The sequence below is a fragment of the Heterodontus francisci genome, chromosome 1, assembly GCF_036365525.1.
Source record: "Heterodontus francisci isolate sHetFra1 chromosome 1, sHetFra1.hap1, whole genome shotgun sequence".
In the NCBI taxonomy this organism is placed as follows: domain Eukaryota; kingdom Metazoa; phylum Chordata; class Chondrichthyes; order Heterodontiformes; family Heterodontidae; genus Heterodontus; species Heterodontus francisci.
Genome location: NC_090371.1, coordinates 156,493,102 through 156,512,940, shown reverse-complemented (window position 1 = coordinate 156,512,940; position 19,839 = coordinate 156,493,102). Strand labels below are relative to the sequence as shown.

Sequence of the window (19,839 nt, the reverse complement as noted above, 5' to 3'; positions counted from 1 at the left end):
TCAGAGAAAATGGGTGAGATTCTAAACGAGTTCTTTGCATCGGTATTCACCGAGGAGAGGGACATGACGGATGTTGAGGTTAGGGACAGATGTTTGATTACTCTAGGTCAAGTCGGCATAAGGAGGGAGGAAGTGTTGGGTATTCTAAAAGGCATTAAGGTGGACAAGTCCCCAAGTCCGGATGGGATCTATCCCAGGTTACTGAGGGAAGCGAGAGAGGAAATAGCTGGGGCCTTAACAGATATCTTTGCAGCATCCTTAAACACGGGTGAGGTCCCGGAGGACTGGAGAATTGCTAATGTTGTCCCCTTGCTTAAGAAGGGTAGCAGGGATAATCCAGGTAATTATAGACCGGTGAGCATGACGTCAGTGGTAGGGAAGCTGCTGGAGAAGATACTGAGGGATAGGATCTATTCCCATTTGGAAGAAAATGGGCTTATCAGTGATAGGCAACATGGTTTTGTGCAGGGAAGGTCATGTCTTACCAACTTAATAGAATTCTTTGAGGAAGTGACAAAGTTGATTGATGAGGGAAAGGCTGTAGATGTCATATACATGGACTTCAGTAAGGCGTTTGATAAGGTTCCCCATGGTAGGCTGATGGAGAAAGTGAAGTCGCATGGAGTCCAGGGTGTACTAGCTAGATGGATAAAGAACTGGCTGGGCAACAGGAGACAGAGAGTAGTAGTGGAAGGGAGTTTCTCAAAATGGAGACGTGTGACCAGTGGTGTTCCACAGGGATCCGTGCTGGGACCACTGTTGTTTGTGATATACATAAATGATTTGGAGGAAAGTATAGGTGGTCTGATTAGCAAGTTTGCAGACGACACGAAGATTGGTGGAGTAGCAGATAGTGAAGGGGACTGTCAGAGAATACAGCAGAATATAGATAGATTGGAGAGTTGGGCATAGAAATGGCAGATGGAGTTCAATCAAGGCAAATGCGAGGTGATGCATTTTGGAAGATCCAATTCAAGAGTGAACTGTACAGTAAATGGAAAAGTCCTGGGGAAAATTGACGTACAGAGAGATTTGGGTGTTCAGGTTCATTGTTCCCTGAAGGTGGCAACGCAGGTCAATAGAGTGGTCAAGAAGGCATACGGCATGCTTTCCTTCATCGGACGGGGTATTGAGTACAAGGGTTGGCAGGTCATGTTACAGTTGTATAAGACTTTGGTTCGGCCACATTTGGAATACTGCGTGCAGTTCTGGTCACCACATTACCGAAAGGATGTGGATGCTTTGGAGAGGGTGCAGAGGAGGTTCACCAGGATGTTGCCTGGTATGGAGGGCGCTAGCTATGAGAGAGGTTGAGTAGATTAGGATTATTTTCATTAGAAAGACGGAGGTTGAAGGGGGACCCGATTGAGGTGTACAAAATCATGAGAGGTATAGACAGGGTGGATAGCAAGAAGATTTTTCCCAAAGTGGGGGATTCAATTACTCGGGGTCACGAGTTCAAAGTGAGAGGGGAAAAGTTTAGGGGGGATATGCGTGGAAAGTTCTTTATGCAGAGGGTGGTGGGTGCCTGGAACGCGTTGCCAGCGGAGGTGGTAGACGCGGGCACGATAGCATCTTTTAAGATGTATCTAGACAGATACATGAATGGGCAGGAAGCAAAGAGATACAGACCCTTAGAAAATAGGCGACATGTTTAGATAGAGGATCTGGATCGGCGCAGGCTTGGAGGGCCGAAGGGCCTGTTCCTGTGCTGTAATTTTCTTTGTTCTTTGTTCTTTGTTCTACATGCTTTGGTTCTGGCTTCACAAAGGAGGACAGAAATAATCTCCCAGAAATGTTAGGGAACCAAGGGTCTAATGAGAGGGAGGAACTGAAGGAAATCAGTATTAGTAAAAAAAAATAGTGCTCGGGAAATTAATGGGGTTAAAGGCTGACAAATCCCCAGGGCCTGATAATCTACATCCCAGAGTACTGAAGGAAGTGGCCCTAGATATAGTGGATGCATTGGTGGTCATTCCTACAGATTGGAGGGTGGCAAAAGTAACCCCGCTATTTAAAAAAGGAGGGAGAGAAAAAACAGGGACCAGTTAGCCTTACATCAGTAGTGGGGAAAATGCTGGAGTCTATTATAAAGGATGTGATAGCAGAATACCTAGACAGCATAAATGAGATTGGACAAAGTCAGCATGGGTTTATGAAAGGGAAATCATGCTTAACAAATCTACTGGATTTTTTTGAGGCTGTAACTAGTGGACGTGGTGTATTTGGATTTTCAGAAGGCTTTTGATGAGGTCCCACATAAGAAGTTAATGTGAAAATTAAAGCACATGGGATTGGGGGTAATATACTGGCATGGATTGAGAATTGGTTGACAGACAGGAAACAGAGAGTAGGAATTAGATTAGATTAGATTAGAGATACAGCACTGAAACAGGCCCTTCGGCCCACCGAGTCTGTGCCGAACATCAACCACCCATTTATACTAATCCTACACTAATCCCATATTCCTACCAAACATCCCCACCTGTCCCTATATTTCCCTACCACCTACCTATACTAGTGACAATTTATAATGGCCAATTTACCTACCAACCTGCAAGTCTTTTGGCTTGTGGGAGGAAACCGGAGCACCCGGAGAAAACCCACGCAGACACAGGGAGAACTTGCAAACTCCACACAGAATAAATGGGTCTTTTTCCGGGTGGCAGGCAGTGACTAGTCAGGTACCGCAGGGATCAGTGCTTGGGCCCCAGCTATTCACAATATATATTAATGACTTGGGTGAGGGAACTAAATGTAACATTTCCAAGTTTGCAGATGACACAAAGCTGGTGGGGAATGTGAACTGGGAGGAGGATGCAAAGAGGCTCCAATGTGATTTGGACCAGTTGGGTGAGTGTGTAAGTGCATGGCAGGTGCAATATCACGTGGATAAATGTGAGGTTATCCAGTTTGGTTGTAAAAACAGAAAGGCAGATTATTATCTGAATGGTGATAGATTGGGAAAGGGGGCAGGTGCAACGAGACCTGGGTGTCCTTGTACACCAGAAGCTGAAAGCGGGCATTCAGGTACAGCAAGCAGTTAGGAAGGTAAATGGTATGTTGGAGGATTTGCAAGAGGATTTGAGTACAAGAGCAAGGATGTCTTACTGCAGTTATACAGGGCCTTGATTAGACCACATCTGGAGTATTGTGTGCAGTTTTGGTCTCCTTATCTGAGAAAGGATGGAGGGAGTGCAAGGAAGATGTGCTCGGCTGATTCCTGGGATGGCAAGATTGACATATGAGGAGAGATTGGGTCAACTAGGCCTATATTTACTAGAGTTTAGAAGAATGAGAGGAGATCTCATAGAAACCTATAAAATTCTAACAGGACTAGACAGGCTAGATGCAGGGAGGATGTTCCCGATGGCTGGGGAGTCCAGAACCAGGGGTGACCGTCTCAGAATATGCCATTTAGAACCGAGATGAGGAGAAATTTCTTCACTCAGAGGGTGGTGAACCTGTGGAATTCTCTACCCCAGAAGGCAGTGGAGGTCAAGTCATTAAATATAGTCAAGAAGGAAATAGATATATTTCTTAATGCCAAAGGGATCAAGGGGTATGGGGAGAAAGCAGGAACAGGGTATTGAATTAGACAATCAGCCATGATCTTTTTGGAATGGTGGAGCAGACCGGAAGGGCCGAATGGCCTACTCCTGCTCCTATTTTCTATGTTTAACAGGCTTATTGAGCTAAATGGCCTGCTCTTGTTCCTATGTGCTATAAAGCCCAAGCCCATCCAAGACTTCAAAATTGCTTCTTTATCTGGGAGGCATTTCTAGTACCTCTCACAGTCTAGGATATCAGAACAAAACTTGTCATCTGAATGGAAATCCTTCTCTCACTTCTAACCTCCAACTTCTCTGTCTATCCTTCAGCCTTTCTGGTTGTGCTCTATTTTATTGATATAACTGCAATTCAGTATTCTTTTGAATTTTCCTGTCTTGTTTCTTCTAACCTCTAAAAATAGCATCCGACATCCTCTTCCTCCACCTTGTACCTTCATAGTTTTTTTCAAATCATGATTCATTCTCCATGAATCGAGTCCATTCCTTCCTGGACTATAAAAAATTGAAATCCTGCCCCCATTAATTTCCCTTCCTCCTGCAATTTGTGAGTCTCTTAACCCAAGTTTGATGTCAATTAATTGCTGCTTTCTGACTGACCTTGCCTTCTTTTCGATTGTCTTGTCTTGCATGGCCTGCCATGGCTATATCTGAGGTTTCTTAATGCAAAATAAATGGAAGGGTGGAGATCTCATCAAGGGTGATGCAGTTGACTGTGATGCTAGTAATCCCATTCATTAAGATCAGCTGTGATCCAGACAGAGTTCAATTTTACTATTTATCTTACCTTGTGTCACAAACCATGTGGTGATGCTGAGCAATAAGTAAAATGTTACAATTCAAATCATTTTGGTCACTCTAACCTGATTGGATTTGTTGCTTACACAGCCATAGCATTTGACTGTACCTAGGGCAATTTAGCTAAACTGTCAATAGTGACTTTATTTACACCATGCATACTAATTCAAATAAAATTGACTGAACATTTAGAGCTGTCATCTAAGTGAGATTGCAGGCAAAGACATGAGGTATGTCAAAAAACATATTTTAGGTTAATATGTTTCTTATTATGTTGACTTATGATTACTTACACTTAATTCAAGGTCATTTTCTCAATGATTAATTCCTTACTGGTCTCTTCAGAAATCTGCTGGCCAATCCCTTTAACTGCAATTGTCATCTGGCCTGGTTGGGTGAGTGGCTGAGAAAGAAACGCATAGTCACCGGAAACCCTCGCTGCCAGAAGCCCTACTTCTTGAAGGAAATTCCTATCCAGGATGTAGCAATCCAGGACTTTACATGTGATGATGGTAAGCATTTTAGCCTGTTCTTTTTTCTGACTATATTTAGTCTAACAAAAAATTTGACTGTATGTAAAACGGGAGATGGTTGCTTCTGTCAATGTTGCTAGTTATCCAAGAAGCTGATCACAAGGTGTACAATTTGTGATAATTGGAACTTGGACATATAATAAGGACATAATTCCAGGTGACTGCAGTGCAATGAGCTCATCTACGATTCTTAAAATGTTGCGGTTATATTTTACTTGAAGTTTATTGACTGAGAAACTAAACTTGCAGAATGCAACAGCTTTCTAAAGAACAGTTTCTAATCTGTATTTATTGCACTTGACAACATATTGCATATGCCTCACCTGTTTTTAGAAATACACAGTTACATTTTGTAGTCTGCAAAGTACAAAATTATTTCAAAGTGTGAATGCTGATTCATTATGTGAATACAAAGAGTGCAACTGTTGTAATTAATCATTGAGCAGAATGAAGTTTCTCTCTATATAAATATATAAATAACACCAAAATTATTTCACTGTGAATTGAGAGTTTCGTATTTGTGCGGGTAACTCGTTTGTTATGCAAGACGTGTGTCTCTTGTGGAGTGCGATGTCCGCGAGCAATCTGCAGAGCTCTATTACTATTAATTCATGCCTGTGTTTCCTGTCACACGCTGCTCATGCATGTCGATGTGTGTATTTAGTGTTGTGATTTCCTGGAAAGCTTAACTTGGGCATCGACCTGCATTAATTCACTGCCATAAATAAAACATTGGATGCAATTTGCGACTGTGCTTTGACACTGTGCCACAGCTTTCCCTCCAGGATAACATGATAATGGTATTTGCTCCAAGGGCCATGGAGAATTGATCTGTGTAAAATACATACATGCAAAACACATCTGGAGTGTGGATGACTAATTCAAAGTGCACTTTTCCATTACTGGGCATCTGTTTTGTGGGAGTAATGCTGTGAGATGGGCAGAAACACATGGTTTCATACCGGGTGGCCGGAGACTTGAAGAATTTGGACCATCTGTTTCTTCCACTTACACCTTTGACAGTAGTCACTGTTTAATTAGAATACTTTAGCTGTTTTCCCCTCGGTTCTCTCCACACTGAAGCCTATTGCAGATCTCCCCCTCCAGTCTGGAAGCTTACATTGCATCAGGTGGCATGCATCATGATTCAAGCAGAGAAGTTCATCTGTACAGTTTACCCTCTTTTCCTCGTTCCTTCCTTTGCTGGAATAAACTTCTCCATGCAGTACTCCACCTAACTGCCTTCTTAAGACTGGCAGAGCTCACCCAACCAGTGAATAATGGGCCAGACTGACAGGGATCTCCGGTTCTAATCCAACCACTCTGCTTCAAAATCAAAAGCTACCTATTGCTCAAATTAACTGAGCTGTCCAAATATATTATAAATCTTGCACATACTTGCATATCCTGAAGTATAACACGTTTAACAAACAGTTCTTGTTATGATTTCAATTATGCTTAAAATCATTATCTATAGCCATATTTCTTCCACTTAATTGGCTCCTTCTACCCACATAACTCATTCACAAATGGTTCTTCCAGCTCCCACCTCCCAACTCTGACTGGCACTATAGTCAGCAGCTCCTGCACTTACTTCCACCATAGCATAAAATTGCAAAGAGATACTGACAGACTAGGTGAATGGGCAAAACTGTGGCAGATGGATTTCAATGCGGGCAAGTGTGAGATTATCCATTTTGGACCAAAAAGGGACAGAGCAGGGTACTTTCTAAATGGGAAGTGGTTAAGTACAGTGGATGTCCAAAGAGACTTGGGGGTTCAGGTGCATAGATCTTTAAAATGACACGAGCAAGTGCAGAAAATAATCAAAAAGGCTGATGGAATGCTAGCCTTTATATCTAGAGGATTGGAGTATAAAGACACAGAGGTTATGCTGCAGCTGTACAAAACCCTGGTTCGACCCCACTTGGAGTACTGTGAGCAGTTCTGGGCACCACACCTTAGGAAGAATATATTGGCCTTGGAGGGAGTGCAACGTAGGTTTACAAGAATGATACCTGGACTACAGCGGTTAAGTTATGAGGAGAGATTAGGCCTGTTTTCGCTAGAATTTAGAAGGTTAAGGGGTGATCTGATCAAAGTCTTCAAGATATTAACAGGAAAAGACAGGCTAGATAAAGATAAACTATTTCCACTGGTTGGAGATTCTAAAACTAGGGGGCATAGTCTAAAAATTAGGGCCAGACCGTTCAGGAGAGATGTTAGGAAGCACTTCTTCACGCAAAGGGTGGTAGAGGTTTGGAACTCTCTCCCACAAACAGCATTTGAAGCTAGAACAGTTGTTAATTTTGAATCTGAGATAGATTTTTGTTAAGCAAAGATATTAAGGGATATGGGCCAAAGGCAGGTATATGGAGTTAGGCCACGGATCAGCCGTGATATCAGTGAATGGGGGACAGGCTCGAGGGGCTGAATGGCCTACTCCTGTTCCTATCTTCCTATGTACCAGCTCCAGCAATTCTAAGGTCAACTATCAAATAATTTTATCTTAACTTTAATAGTCAGTAGACACTTTATATTAACTCTCATCATCAAACCTTTCCCCCACCCCCTCCCCCTCCCCCCTGCCCCACCCATCATTAAGGTATCTTCAACTTCAAAAGCTATGATGCCCTGCTTCATCCCTTCTAATTCAAAAGTGGCCATGACTGCTATATCACTGCAACTTTTCTTTTTTATCTCAAAAGTGCCTACCTTCACCATTGATCTCATAGCTGTTACAACTATCTCTAAATTTCTTTGCAGTATTAAGATCAGCATGAGCCACAATTTTTTTCAGTTTAATGTTGGTAAAATGGTGCTAATTTTAACCTCACCCACCCATCAGTTAACTAACTTCAATGGAGAGTAAAATGGGATGGAGTGTAAAACTAGGATTCTACCCGATCCTCTCATTTTTCCGGCGGGCAGGTTAGGTTAGGCAGCCCCGGCAAGCTCAACCCCACTTACCTTAATTTCTGGGCCTCCTCCATGGCTGCCATGCTGGGCCTCCTGCACTACCACCAGTGGCCACCCCGCACAGTGGTACTGCTGGAACTGAAAGGCCAGTACCTCTTGGAGGCAGGCTCTTCACATTTAAAGGCACAGAAGCCCCGATGGTAGGCAGTTAACTGACTGATTGACATTGAATTCTGTTGGGACTTGCGAAAATGGCTACAGCGGGGTTGCCCCAGCTTTCTGGCGGATGGATGGGGCCACCGCCACAGACATTATATTTGGCCCGATGTCTCATCCTCTGCTGCCTTTCCACGGTTGCATTGTTCCATTGCTTTCCTTGCTGGCCTCTCCACATCTACCTTTTCTGGTGCACACCTGCCACTTGCATTCACTGCCACCTCCAATCCCTACTATCCCACAGATGCTGATGTCCAGGGCAGAAGAGGAGACTTAATCCACAAAATTCACTACCTCGCTTTCTGAAGTAGTAGGGGGAGATAAGGCGGTGAAAATTACTTTGCAATGTGACAGATGGCACACCACAGTATACACAGCCATGTATATCTCATTCACTGTGTTTTGATCCTGGATTCATTGGATCATTCCCATATCCATTTTGCCAACTCTCTGTTTATGTTAGGAATGATATCACAAACTAACCATTTGGGAAAAAAGAGTTGGCACTGACTTGAAGTCTCCTGTAGCTGATTCCCCCTCCTGCACAGTGGAAGCCACTGAGCTACTATGGTTATTGCATCAGCAGGCATAAGAAGTCCAGAAAAAAAGTAATGAAAGTATGGGATGTGAGCAACGCTCCTTGAATGTAATGTCCTGGAAATGCACAACCTGTTGAAGCTATTTACACTGGCCAGAGGGTCAGTAACCAGAAGACACAGATTTAAGATAATTGACAAAAGAGTCATATGAATTAGGAGCAGGAGTAGGCCACTCAGCCCCTCGAGCCTGCTCTGCCATTCAGTAAGTTCATGGCTGAACTGATTACTCCACATTTCCACCTAACCCCAATAACCTTTCACCCCCTTGCTTATCAAGAATCTATCTAACTCTGCCTTAAAAATATTCAAAGACTCTGCTTCCAGTCATGGGGGAAGATGAGGATTTTTTTACTCAGCAAGTTGTTATGATGTGGAATGCACTGCCGGAAAGGGTGGTGGAAGTAGATTCAGTAGTAACATTCAAAAGGGATTTGGATATATACTTGAAAAGGAAAACTTTGCCTGGCTATGGGGGAAAGCAAGAGAGTGGGATTAATCTGATAGCTCTTTCAAAGAGCCAGCACAGGCACGATGGGCTGAATGGCCCTCTTCAGTGCTGTATAATTGTATAACTGTCAAATTCCATAAGGAAAAAAGACGGGTTAACAAGAGTTGAATTCTCAGTTTGACACCACCAGGTAGGGATTGATGCTTGTAAGAACCACTAGTTAGAAAATCACAGGTCCACACTGCTCTAACTTCCATTCTAAGCAAAGGTCCTGAGACTACCAGGAGGACCTGCTCAGAGAAACCCCCTTACATTTCATGTGTAAACTCTTCATCAGAACTCTACTGTTTTGACTAAGAATCTCCACCTGAAACATTAACCTATCTTTTACAATTTTAGCTGCTGATGGGATGTGTTGTAAATTTCCAGCATTTTCTGTTTCTACCACAGTTTAGACATATGATTGAGGTAACTTCCTGACTTTGCATTCTTGGTTGCGGGCCTCACCCGTTCATGGAACCTATAGGAAATTTGAGCAGGCAGGCACTGCCCATGATTATGGTTGGAAATTAAACTTTGAGCAATATCCCATAAATCTCACCTCCCTGCCTTGTGCCAGAGTTATATTGCTTCATGGAAACCAAAGTGTTTTCAAATGTTTTTGCATTCTAATTGTCAGCTGCAACAGTAAGAGTTTCTCTTCTCAATGACAAATGTTTGAAAACACATTTTTCCCCCCTCCAGGAACAGTGTCAGAAAAGAGTTTTCAAGCTGTCAGTCCTTATGCTCTATTTATATTATTTCCTGGTACAGCTGGAACTGGGCCAATTCCAGTTTAATCTGCATTCAATGATGGACTGAAGTAATCATTGCAGGTGAAGCTGGGATACCTATTCCAGGAAGTAAACACATTGAGCACCAGGATTGACCGCTTGAAAACTGCCCCCTGCCACTAATGGAAACTCCACTGTTCCTCGCAAAGGATGGATTTTCAAGCATGCATCACAGGGAAAGAAAACTTTTACTTTTCATATTGGGGACCATACTCGAAAATGTCAATGGTTTTCAATCTCTGTACTTCAATGAATGTCAATGGAGTTGTTGTCAAGCTGAATAAGTACTTACAGTCACTTCGCTGTGAAAAGCTTGCTCATTTTTGCACAGGATACATCAGCCTAGATTTTCTACACAGTTTATGTCAGAACATTAATTGGTATGGTTCAGATTGATTACAATGGAAGTGTGTTGTTTGCATCCAATTTTACATGGTCAGCTCATTAACAGAACTTAAAGTGCAGTTTCAGACTAGTTTTGGGAGTATGCTTGGTGGTAGACCTTGACTTTGTGCAACCATAAGAAACAGGTGATAGCGAGTCAGCAGCCCGTTTTACATTTCTGCCAATTTTATACCTTCGCACAAAATCAAGCTCTACCCCTAGTGGTAGAAATAGAAAATTCTGTGTGTAAGTGAAATTTAAAGTGAAGGGGATCATTGAAGTGAGTTGGACGGCAAAAATTCTGAAAACCTTTCGAGAGGCTGAAAGGGCAAATAAAGAAATTGTCATCCATTGCCAATGCTGAAGGGTAAGGGGACTTAGAAAATAGGCAAACATCTACAGAAAGGAAACTCATAATGCAGGCATGAGACTGCAAGCAAGTGATGGAACAGTCTGGCACCAAACTCCTTGTTTGAGGCTGCTGAAGTGGGAGGTGGGCTACAAGAATGATTGCCAGCAGAGCTACCCTCTGTGCTGGTCCATGGCACCATCGCCACCAGTCTGCATTGCAGCATGCTTGTTGGTGGGACAGAGCCAAATTCCAGGATGTAGCTGGATGTGCCAGCCCCATACTACATGGTATCTACACGTGTCTGCAGCAGATGACGCAGCTCTGCACCTGCTTCTTTGCTGACCCAAACTTTGGGAATACAGTTCCCTGTAGCCATTGCTAGGTAGGCATGCCACGACCTACAAAAATGGATGATAGTATCTTGGCAGGTGTGCTTTATCAGGCTAAACTGGCTGTTGAGCACCCTTGAAATGTATCCTTTCATGCATTGCCACTGAAAGACTGGCCAACAGCGCTTAAGTTGCTGCTGAGGAAGCATCCAGCATTCACATATTTTGGTGATGCCATCAGAGGAATTACTACAAGTACTAAACATCTGTCAGAACGAGGTCTGGCTACATGTCTCTGGATGTCTGGGTCTGTCTGGCATCCCTCTGTATTTTGTCATCTTCTTTCAAACACATTAGGTTTCCATTGGAAAATTCATTAGTGACATTAATGTTATCTGGGGCAAAAGAAATAATTTACAACAAAAACAGATTAAATAAATTTACCTTAAACTTACTATGTCCTTTCCATGATGCCTAGTATACTTACTACTGCCCAGCAGCATTAGACTCCACTGTCACCTGGGTATGATTAATACTGACGTTCTGCTTGCCACAACAGGAGGAAATGATGTGCAAAACTGATATCCATCTATTTGAGGCAGGGGTTTCTACCATTGCTGTCCCACCAACTGGAAACTGCAGTGGGGCACAAAGTGGGTCACCTGATTACCTTCAAAACCATATGGAACAGGGCAGGAAATGAAGGCTTTTCTGTTTCTATAAAATTGAGGACAACCGGTATTCCTTTACTTCTATGATGCATGTGTGTAGTTTCTCCCCACTACCAATGTAAATTACTCCAGATAATGAACAATGAATAATGTTGAGATAGCAGGCTCAGTAATTTCATATAAACGCATTAAGTGCTTACGTATCATACTGTGTAATCTTTTTGATTTATATTATTTAAACAAAGAAAAAAAATTAACCAAGAGGTTTGGGTAATGTGATACATTCTGAAGAAGCTCAAGCAATGCATAACTATGACCTGAACCTGGAGACTGATGCACTTACATAGGAATAAGACAGTAATTTTATCCATGGAGCCAGGTGATGATTATTTCATTTCACTTTAGCTTCACTATTCCAGTTTCCTTATGTCATCTCAACGATTCAACTAGATTACTACCTTGTAAATACTACCAGCTAGTCTGTATCCTCCGTATGACATCTGAACTACTCGATAATATTACTGAATGGTAATCACTGCCAGGTTTCCATTACTCTCTATATAAAATTTTAAATCATGGTGCACTTTTCATTTTGGTACAGCAATGCTACTGTACCCCAATGTGAGTTAATGTGAACAGCTTGAATCTATTACCTCAAACAAGGGTCCATGTCTTAGTATCCTTTTGAACTGTCCTTAGAATTGAAGGAAGTAACTGTTTATTTTGCCTCACAGTAATCTCTTTTGTCCACAAACCAGGAAATGATGACAACAGCTGTTCACCTCTTGCTCGTTGCCCTGCGGAATGCACTTGCCTGGATACTGTGGTTCGTTGCAGTAACAAGGGGCTGAAAGCCTTACCCAAGGGCCTCCCCAAAGATGTGACAGAACTGTGAGTAACACTTCTTACTTCTTACCTTTGGACGCTTATGTTCAAGTCATAATTGAGAGAGTTTCAGTGTTGAAGGATATTCAAAAGGGTACTGATCAAACATGGCAATCTGGAGCTCGAAAGATCCTTGTCAATTGGCAGCTGTGAGTCCTGTTCTCTTTTGTGGAGGAACTTGTAATTTCTTCTGGCAGAGAAAAATGTGAAGATTAGCTACACTGCCCTAGTATCTTATAAATTAATGCCCAACTTATAGCGAATTTACTATAGTTTTATCTTTCCTTGTTTGAATTGTGCAGTATCTAACTGTTCTGTGGAGTCACAGGAGCAGACATTTTACATTTTCACTTCACAGTCCATGGTATGCTGTTGGTTAAAGTTCTGGAACTTGGTAGCTTCCATTAAATGAAAACATTGTGGGGCTCCCACTGCATGCCGAGTTGTTTGCCCATGGGTAGTGTATACTGGAAGCATGTATGTGCACTCCTCATAATTCTGATCATTTAAATTAATGGTTGAAAAATGGTACACAGTGCACACCTGAATTTCTGTTATGCTCTACCTTAAAAGCTGAGGAAATTGTGATATTGATGAAAATTAAGAAATATGAGCTGGAAATAGTTTATGGTCCCTTTCGGGGAGAGCCATTAGGCTCAATGCGACGTTAATCAGCTGAAAACTGGAGTGATTCACTGAGGGCCTAGTAAAGACTCCAAGAGAATTAATTACCTCGACAATCAGTTCCATCAGGAGCAGAAGAAAATTTAACATGTTTTTCTTTGGCCTTTCCTGACTCTCGGGGTCCTCTTAACCAATTCAACATATCCTAGCGGAATGGGCCGAGGTGTCTCTGAATTATCTGTACACTACCGGATCCCTGCCCCCATTATGATAACGATGGGACAGGATCTGTGTCAATGTCTGGAATCCTATTTTGCTACATTTCTACCAGCAGAGCAGGGTTCCCAAAGCCATGTTGTTTTCACTCCCTGATTGAATTTTAATGATGGATGTTACTCCCACTCGCCATCTTTTCTGATGGTTCAATCAGTAGCTGTCAGGGAATAATTGCCATTCCATGCAAAGAAATTAATTTTGTACATTTCTGAACACAGTACAAAATTATTCCTCTAACCTGAAAAAGAAAAGAGAGCACCGTTAACTTTGTTTCCTCTAAGTTGTTTTCAGCTTCAGATCTCACACATCCCACCTCTAAAACCCATCACCACTACCTCTGACACAACATCACTACAGCCTTGTTTGCTCTGCTAGGAGACACATCTATACTGTGTTGATTTTCTCCCCTTCCAGCCAGTCTACTGAAATTCCGTCCTGTTAGTGCCACACTTACATTGTGACCCAGGATGCATTTCTCCAAATCAATTCCCAGATCCCACTGCTGTAGAAACTGGGAATCACAGCTGTTGATAAGTTTCAGGAATTATTCTTTTAGCTGGAGAGATGAATATTGTGGCCTTATGGTTACTAAACTACACTCAACCTTGTACAACATACTGAGCCATCAATAGTGTTGCAGTCATTGCAGTTTAAAAACCACCTACAGTTAGATTTATTTATTGACGATTCCTTTGTTATTTGATAAATTTTGTTTTCAAAAATAAGACTGTTTGCATTGGTTACAGGGCCTTTGTAGAATAATTATTTACAGATTGGGGAAAACTACAGTGATTAATATTTAAAGCAAACAGTAGTAGTTCTCAGTCTTACTCAAACACCAGTCCTCACTTAAAACGCCTAGGAACGGTTGCACACAAATCTTTGTAATTAATATTTAAAACAATGAGTTACAGCTTCACAAAGGCACGGTATTAATTTTTAACTTGGCAATGGCCATGAACATCCTTCAATTATCAATGATAATGAATATTTTACAGCAACAATAACAATTAACAGTTTCCCAAGGGCAGCAGTGATTAGAACTTAAAACAACTAAATAAAAGTCTTCCTCAGCAGGGCTTGGGGGGTGGTGGTGGTTTGAAGAACAGGGATTTCAAATTTTTCTGTTAGCTGTTATTAGACCCTAGAGGACATGTAGGGCTGGATTTTATATCGGGCGGACGAGAGCTGACCACCGACATAAAAGTTGGTGGCGAACCCGCTTCCGCCTAGCCTGGGGATCCGTCCCGTATTTTACGGGTCCCCAGGCTTTAATTGTTCCGAGGTGGGACTTCCACCCACTTGAGGGAGGAAGTCCTGCCTCATTGAGCTGCCGGCCAATCATCGGGCCGGCAGCTCTTAGTCCCAGCAGCACCACTGGGAACGGTGGCCACTGCTGGGACTGCAGCCCAGCCGAGGACATGGAGCCAGGACTGCGGGTAAATTTGGGTTGCCTCACCGGGGGGAATCAGTCGGGGTCCGGCGAGGCAGGGGTGGTCATTTGGGGGGATGGTGGGGTGTTTTGGGTCCTGGGGGTGGTTGTGAAAGTGGGGGTGGCCCTCAATCGGGTACCCTGTGCCCGATTGTCAGGGCCACCACCCGCCCTTACCCCCCCCCCCCCCCCCCCCCCCGGAGGGCTGAGAGGCCACCAACTTTCACCGAGCGACCTTTCCCGGCTCCAGGACTCAGTTCTTAAACATAAAGAGAGAATAAAGGATGCAAGCAAATGTTGGCATTAGGCCAATGCCTGCCATTCTCTAACCCTACCCCCAAATTGACAAAACTGAGAAGAAAGGCAATAATGCAAGGGAAGCCCAAAAAGGTAAATAACTCCTTATAGTCTAACCCCATGAATCTATGGGCCAGAGGGCATTCTGGCTGCTGTGTCTGGACACCAACCAGAAAGTCCCAAATCCAGCAGCCAGTCACGCTGCAGGTGGGGCAGAAAAACCGTCCTCATGGTCTCCAACTCAAAATCGTTCTTTTTCAGGACATAAGAACTGTGGAACTCCTCCTTCAATTTTACTTGTCTCCTAATATCTAACAAGTTTGCTATCACCTAACCACTACTTCTTGATTTACCTCTTTACTCTTTTCTCCTGCTGTTAGTGGTTTGCTACACTATGGATCTTGGCCCTTCACTTGGTTTGTCAATAATGGAAGCCTTTCCTGTACCGTGTTAATAGGTGTATTTGGTTTAAAGTTGAAAGATAAAAGGGTAAACTCAAACTAATGCATCACTACTGATTGATGTTATTTCTCATGTCCTGTTCTTTGTTCCAGATATCTGGATGGAAATCAGTTTGTGATGGTGCCCAAGGAACTCACCACCTACAAGCATTTATTACTTATGTAGGTACTTTCATTATTACACTTCTAAGATACTGACATTTGAAAACATATCGGATCGGAAATAGGCCATTCAGCCTCTCGAGCCATTCAGTGAAATCATAGCTGATGTGTATCCGAGCTCCATCCACCCACCTTGGCTCTATATACCTTTATACACTTGGCTGGCAAAAATCAGTCTCAGATTTAAAGTTATTAATTGAGCTCGCATCTACTGCTATTTGTGGGAGAGAGTTCCACATTTCTACCACCCTTTGCATGAAAATGTGCTTCCTAACTTCTCTGCTGAATAGCCTGACTTAAAAAGGCCTGCTCGAGCCCGACAGAACCCCATCCGAGCCCGGGCCTGACCCTGGCCCGAGTCCTTCCATTTTTTCCCATGCCCGGCCCGATCTGACCCGACCATCAGTTAACTTACTTTCCGTTTTTCACTTTGTTCCTTACCTGCACAAGTTTAAAATTCTTTTTTTTTTCTTTTTGGGCCTCCTTATCTCGAGAGACAATGGATACGCGCCTGGAGGTGGTCAGTGGTTTGTGAAGCAGCGCCTGGAGTGGCTATAAAGGCCAATTCTGGAGTGACAGGCTCTTCCACAGGTGCTGCAGAGAAATTTGTTTGTTGGGGCTGTTGCACAGTTGGCTCTCCCCTTGCGCCTCTGTCTTTTTTCCTGCCAACTACTAAGTCTCTTCGACTCGCCACAATTTAGCCCTGTCTTTATGGCTGCCCGCCAGCTCTGGCGAATGCTGGCAACTGACTCCCACGACTTGTGATCAATGTCACACGATTTCATGTCGCGTTTTTCACTTTGTTCCTTACCTGCACAAGTTTAAAATAACTGTAACAAAACCACCTTTAAAGTCCAAAGAGTAAATTAACATTAGAGTCACTTACCTGAGGTGGTGATAGAGCGTGTCCGATCCGGCCTGACCCACCCAACCTGAGCCCGAATGCCGGACCCGGAAGTGCGACCCGGCCCAATCCGAACCCGACACATGTCGTCGGGTCCCGTCGGGTTCAGGTCGGGTAGCAGACTTTTAGCCTGACACTGATTTTAACATTATGTTCCATTGTCCTAGATTCCCCAACAGCAGAAAATGTTTTGCTCTTTCTACCTTATCAGTTCCCTTCAAAATGTAGTTCTCTGATTAATTGTAATGTTTAATTTGACAAACTACATTCTGCACAGGAGGTTGGGACACTGACGAGAGGTTGTTTAGCTCAGAATCAAAGACTGGCTTTTGTGATGGTGTAATCAAATAGTATTGTTGTAAAATGGATATCGGTGCTGACTACATGCTGTACATGTTCATTGCTGAGGACCTTAAAGACCATGGAATGCAGGCTATACCTGGCAGTGCTGAGTATCCCGAAGGGTAAATGATGTAAAGTACAAGTGTAGAATCTTGTGAGTGTTTTTGTGGCTCGCAGCTCCTTGTATGTTGTCCCAAGATTTTTGTGACTCCCTGTGGGGGGGAGGGTGGTGGGCAAGGTGGGGTAAGCTGGGCCTGTGCCAAAGCAGGTACAACCCTTTGCACCAATGCTTATGAAGCAGGATAGGGTGTACCCAGCATCATGCTTCATTTACCAACTGGATCCATAGCTGGGGAGGTTCGCTCTGGTCTCCCTAATGACCACACTTCATGTGGAAGTCTAAACAGTGAGTGTTGGTTGGGCAGTTAGACAAAGAGGAGGAGCATACCACAACTGAGTAAGACATCCACAGTTGCAGGGCGTTGTAGGTAACAATCATGAATGGGAATTTTAGCTGATGTTTTTCCTTTAGCAACCTAAGATTGTAACAATGGCAATGGTTGGAAAGGGAGGTGGGTCAAATTATCTAAGGTCACCTCACCTGGTACAAATGAGGAGTTCCACTTGCCACATTCCTGGTCTGTGTGGTTCAATAGCCTTTGAGCCAGCCCCCCCAGAATAAACTTGTTCAAGGCAGCGTACATTATGTAAATCTGAGAAGTGTAAATTCAGGTGGCCCAGTGATTTTCAGTTGGCATGGCTGGGAATGCCAGGGTGGAACGGGTGATGAGCACTCAGAAATTGAACACAAGACATGCACGAACTTCATTTTAATGTTACGCTGAAAAATAATAAGATGGGAAAAGCACAGATGGGATTCCGTGATTTGCTTACACTGAATGCGTTGTGCAGTCAAATCTATATAAAATGAGTGGTCAGGAATATTCTGAGTCGCCTGGAAGTCTTTGTTTAAAGGGGACCAGCTGTATTTTCATAAGCAGACTTTCACTTTGGGCTTGTGAGAGCTCAAAGTTTTGTTTGCATTTTTTGGAAGTTTGTTTATTTTTTGAAGGTTTTTTTGCCTCCGAGTTAGCAGCAAAATTTATGATTAATGCAGCCAAAATTCTGGATCCTAAAATTCCAATGACTGTCCATCATTGTGTTATTTGGAGGAGGAAGAAATACCCAATGACTGGAGCACTGCTCAGGCACTATGGTTACATTGTGGGAATGTCCTCTAATTAGTATAATTGTTTGCACCTTAAAGAACCACGTGTGCAGTTTGTATGCAAGCTTCAATTTCTCAAGTGTTGTTTGGCCACATTGCAGTGCCTTAGATGCCTTAGACATGTTGTAGGCTTCAGGCCTTCATGCCTGATAGTATGGGGAGCTACAGTGCACCAGGTGCCCGCCATCCCCTCGTGTCCGTGTTTCTGTGCATCACGTGCATGCCTTTTTCTCCCAACTGTGCTAATTATACTCATTGTGTTTCCCAGTGATTTAAGTAACAACAGGATCAGTACATTGTATAACCAGAGCTTCAGCAACATGACAGAGCTCCTAACCTTGTAAGTATAATATTTATTTGGCACTAAACCAGGACTCCTGTGTTGCTTGTAGAAGTACTGATTAAACTGGCTGTGTCAAACTCCATTGCAGATTTTCACAATAGAGAAATATTTGACCCTACATCCAGCATGTGATTGTTTGTCTGCTTCTATTTATGAACTGACATATTTCATGTAAAATGGCATTTTTTATTTTCACAGAATTCTTAGTTATAACCGACTCAGGTGTATCCCAATTCGTGCATTTGATGGTTTGAAGTCCCTGCGTTTATTGTAAGTACAAGATGAAATGGCTCCTATTGCCGTTATGTTAAATAATGCAGCTAACTTTTACCAGCACCTAAGTAAGCTATGTAAAACAAAAACAAAGTGCTGGAAATACTCAGCAGGTCAGGCAGCATCTGTGGTGAGAAAAACAGTTAATGTTTCAGGTCTGTGACCTTTCTGATGACCTTTTGCCAGTCCTGATGAAAGGTCACAGAAATAAAACATTCACCCTGTTTTTCTCTCCACAGATCCTGCCTGACTTGCTGAGTATATCCAGCATTTTCTGTTTTTGTTTCAGATTTCCAGCATCTGCAGTAATTTACTTTTGTAAGCTTAAGTGAAGCTTTGGGATTTCCCAGCCTCTTCCCTCCTCCCAATTAATGCTAAAACTTGAGCTGTCCTTTTATTGGTTCTGTTCTGCTCTAGTGTTACCAGTCCCTCACCCCCTCAGCCCACCCCCCCGCAAACCCCGTGCTATACTGAGCACTGAGAAGACATGAATCAGAAATTTCCTCGGAGCTGCTTTCACTCTTTTGTTATAACTTTGTAAACGGGTTTTCTGTTGCAATTGCAGCAAAGTTATGGCAACAACTCTGAAGAAATTCCTGACCCTGATATTTGTGAATCTGGCAATTTTACATCACAACAGCCAACAGCTACAGGAGCCATCGCCAATAGTACACCCACAAAACCAATATAAAGATAGTTTTCTCCATTTCTGTGTGTAAAATTCCATTGCAAGGCAACCCAAGTGAGTAGGCTGAGACCAATCACAAATTATGAGGGCAGGGACTTGTAATGAGGAGCTGCCACCATGTAATGAGTTCTTTTTATGTTGTCTGATACCACATAAATGAGGTGCATGGAGTCCAGCTGGTTGATGAGCTCAAACAGGTTTATTAAGAGCTAACTAGTACAAACAGTGCAGAGCTAACTATTTACAGAACCTTACTGAGGTGTTAGAGTAGCA

At 43.0% G+C, this 19,839-nt stretch overlaps 1 protein-coding gene across 1 annotated transcript in view; it reads left to right on the top strand.

Annotated features, from left to right (window-relative positions):
• slit2 (slit homolog 2 (Drosophila)) overlaps positions 1 to 19,839 on the top strand; it is a 503,804-nt gene that overhangs the window by 419,043 nt on the left and 64,922 nt on the right. Inside the window, exons 19-23 of the mRNA XM_068037597.1 lie at positions 4,713 to 4,879; positions 12,410 to 12,542; positions 15,720 to 15,788; positions 18,531 to 18,602; positions 18,804 to 18,875. Of these exons, the coding sequence (XP_067893698.1) occupies positions 4,713 to 4,879; positions 12,410 to 12,542; positions 15,720 to 15,788; positions 18,531 to 18,602; positions 18,804 to 18,875 (513 nt within the window). The remainder of the gene's footprint in view (positions 1 to 4,712; positions 4,880 to 12,409; positions 12,543 to 15,719; positions 15,789 to 18,530; positions 18,603 to 18,803; positions 18,876 to 19,839) is intronic.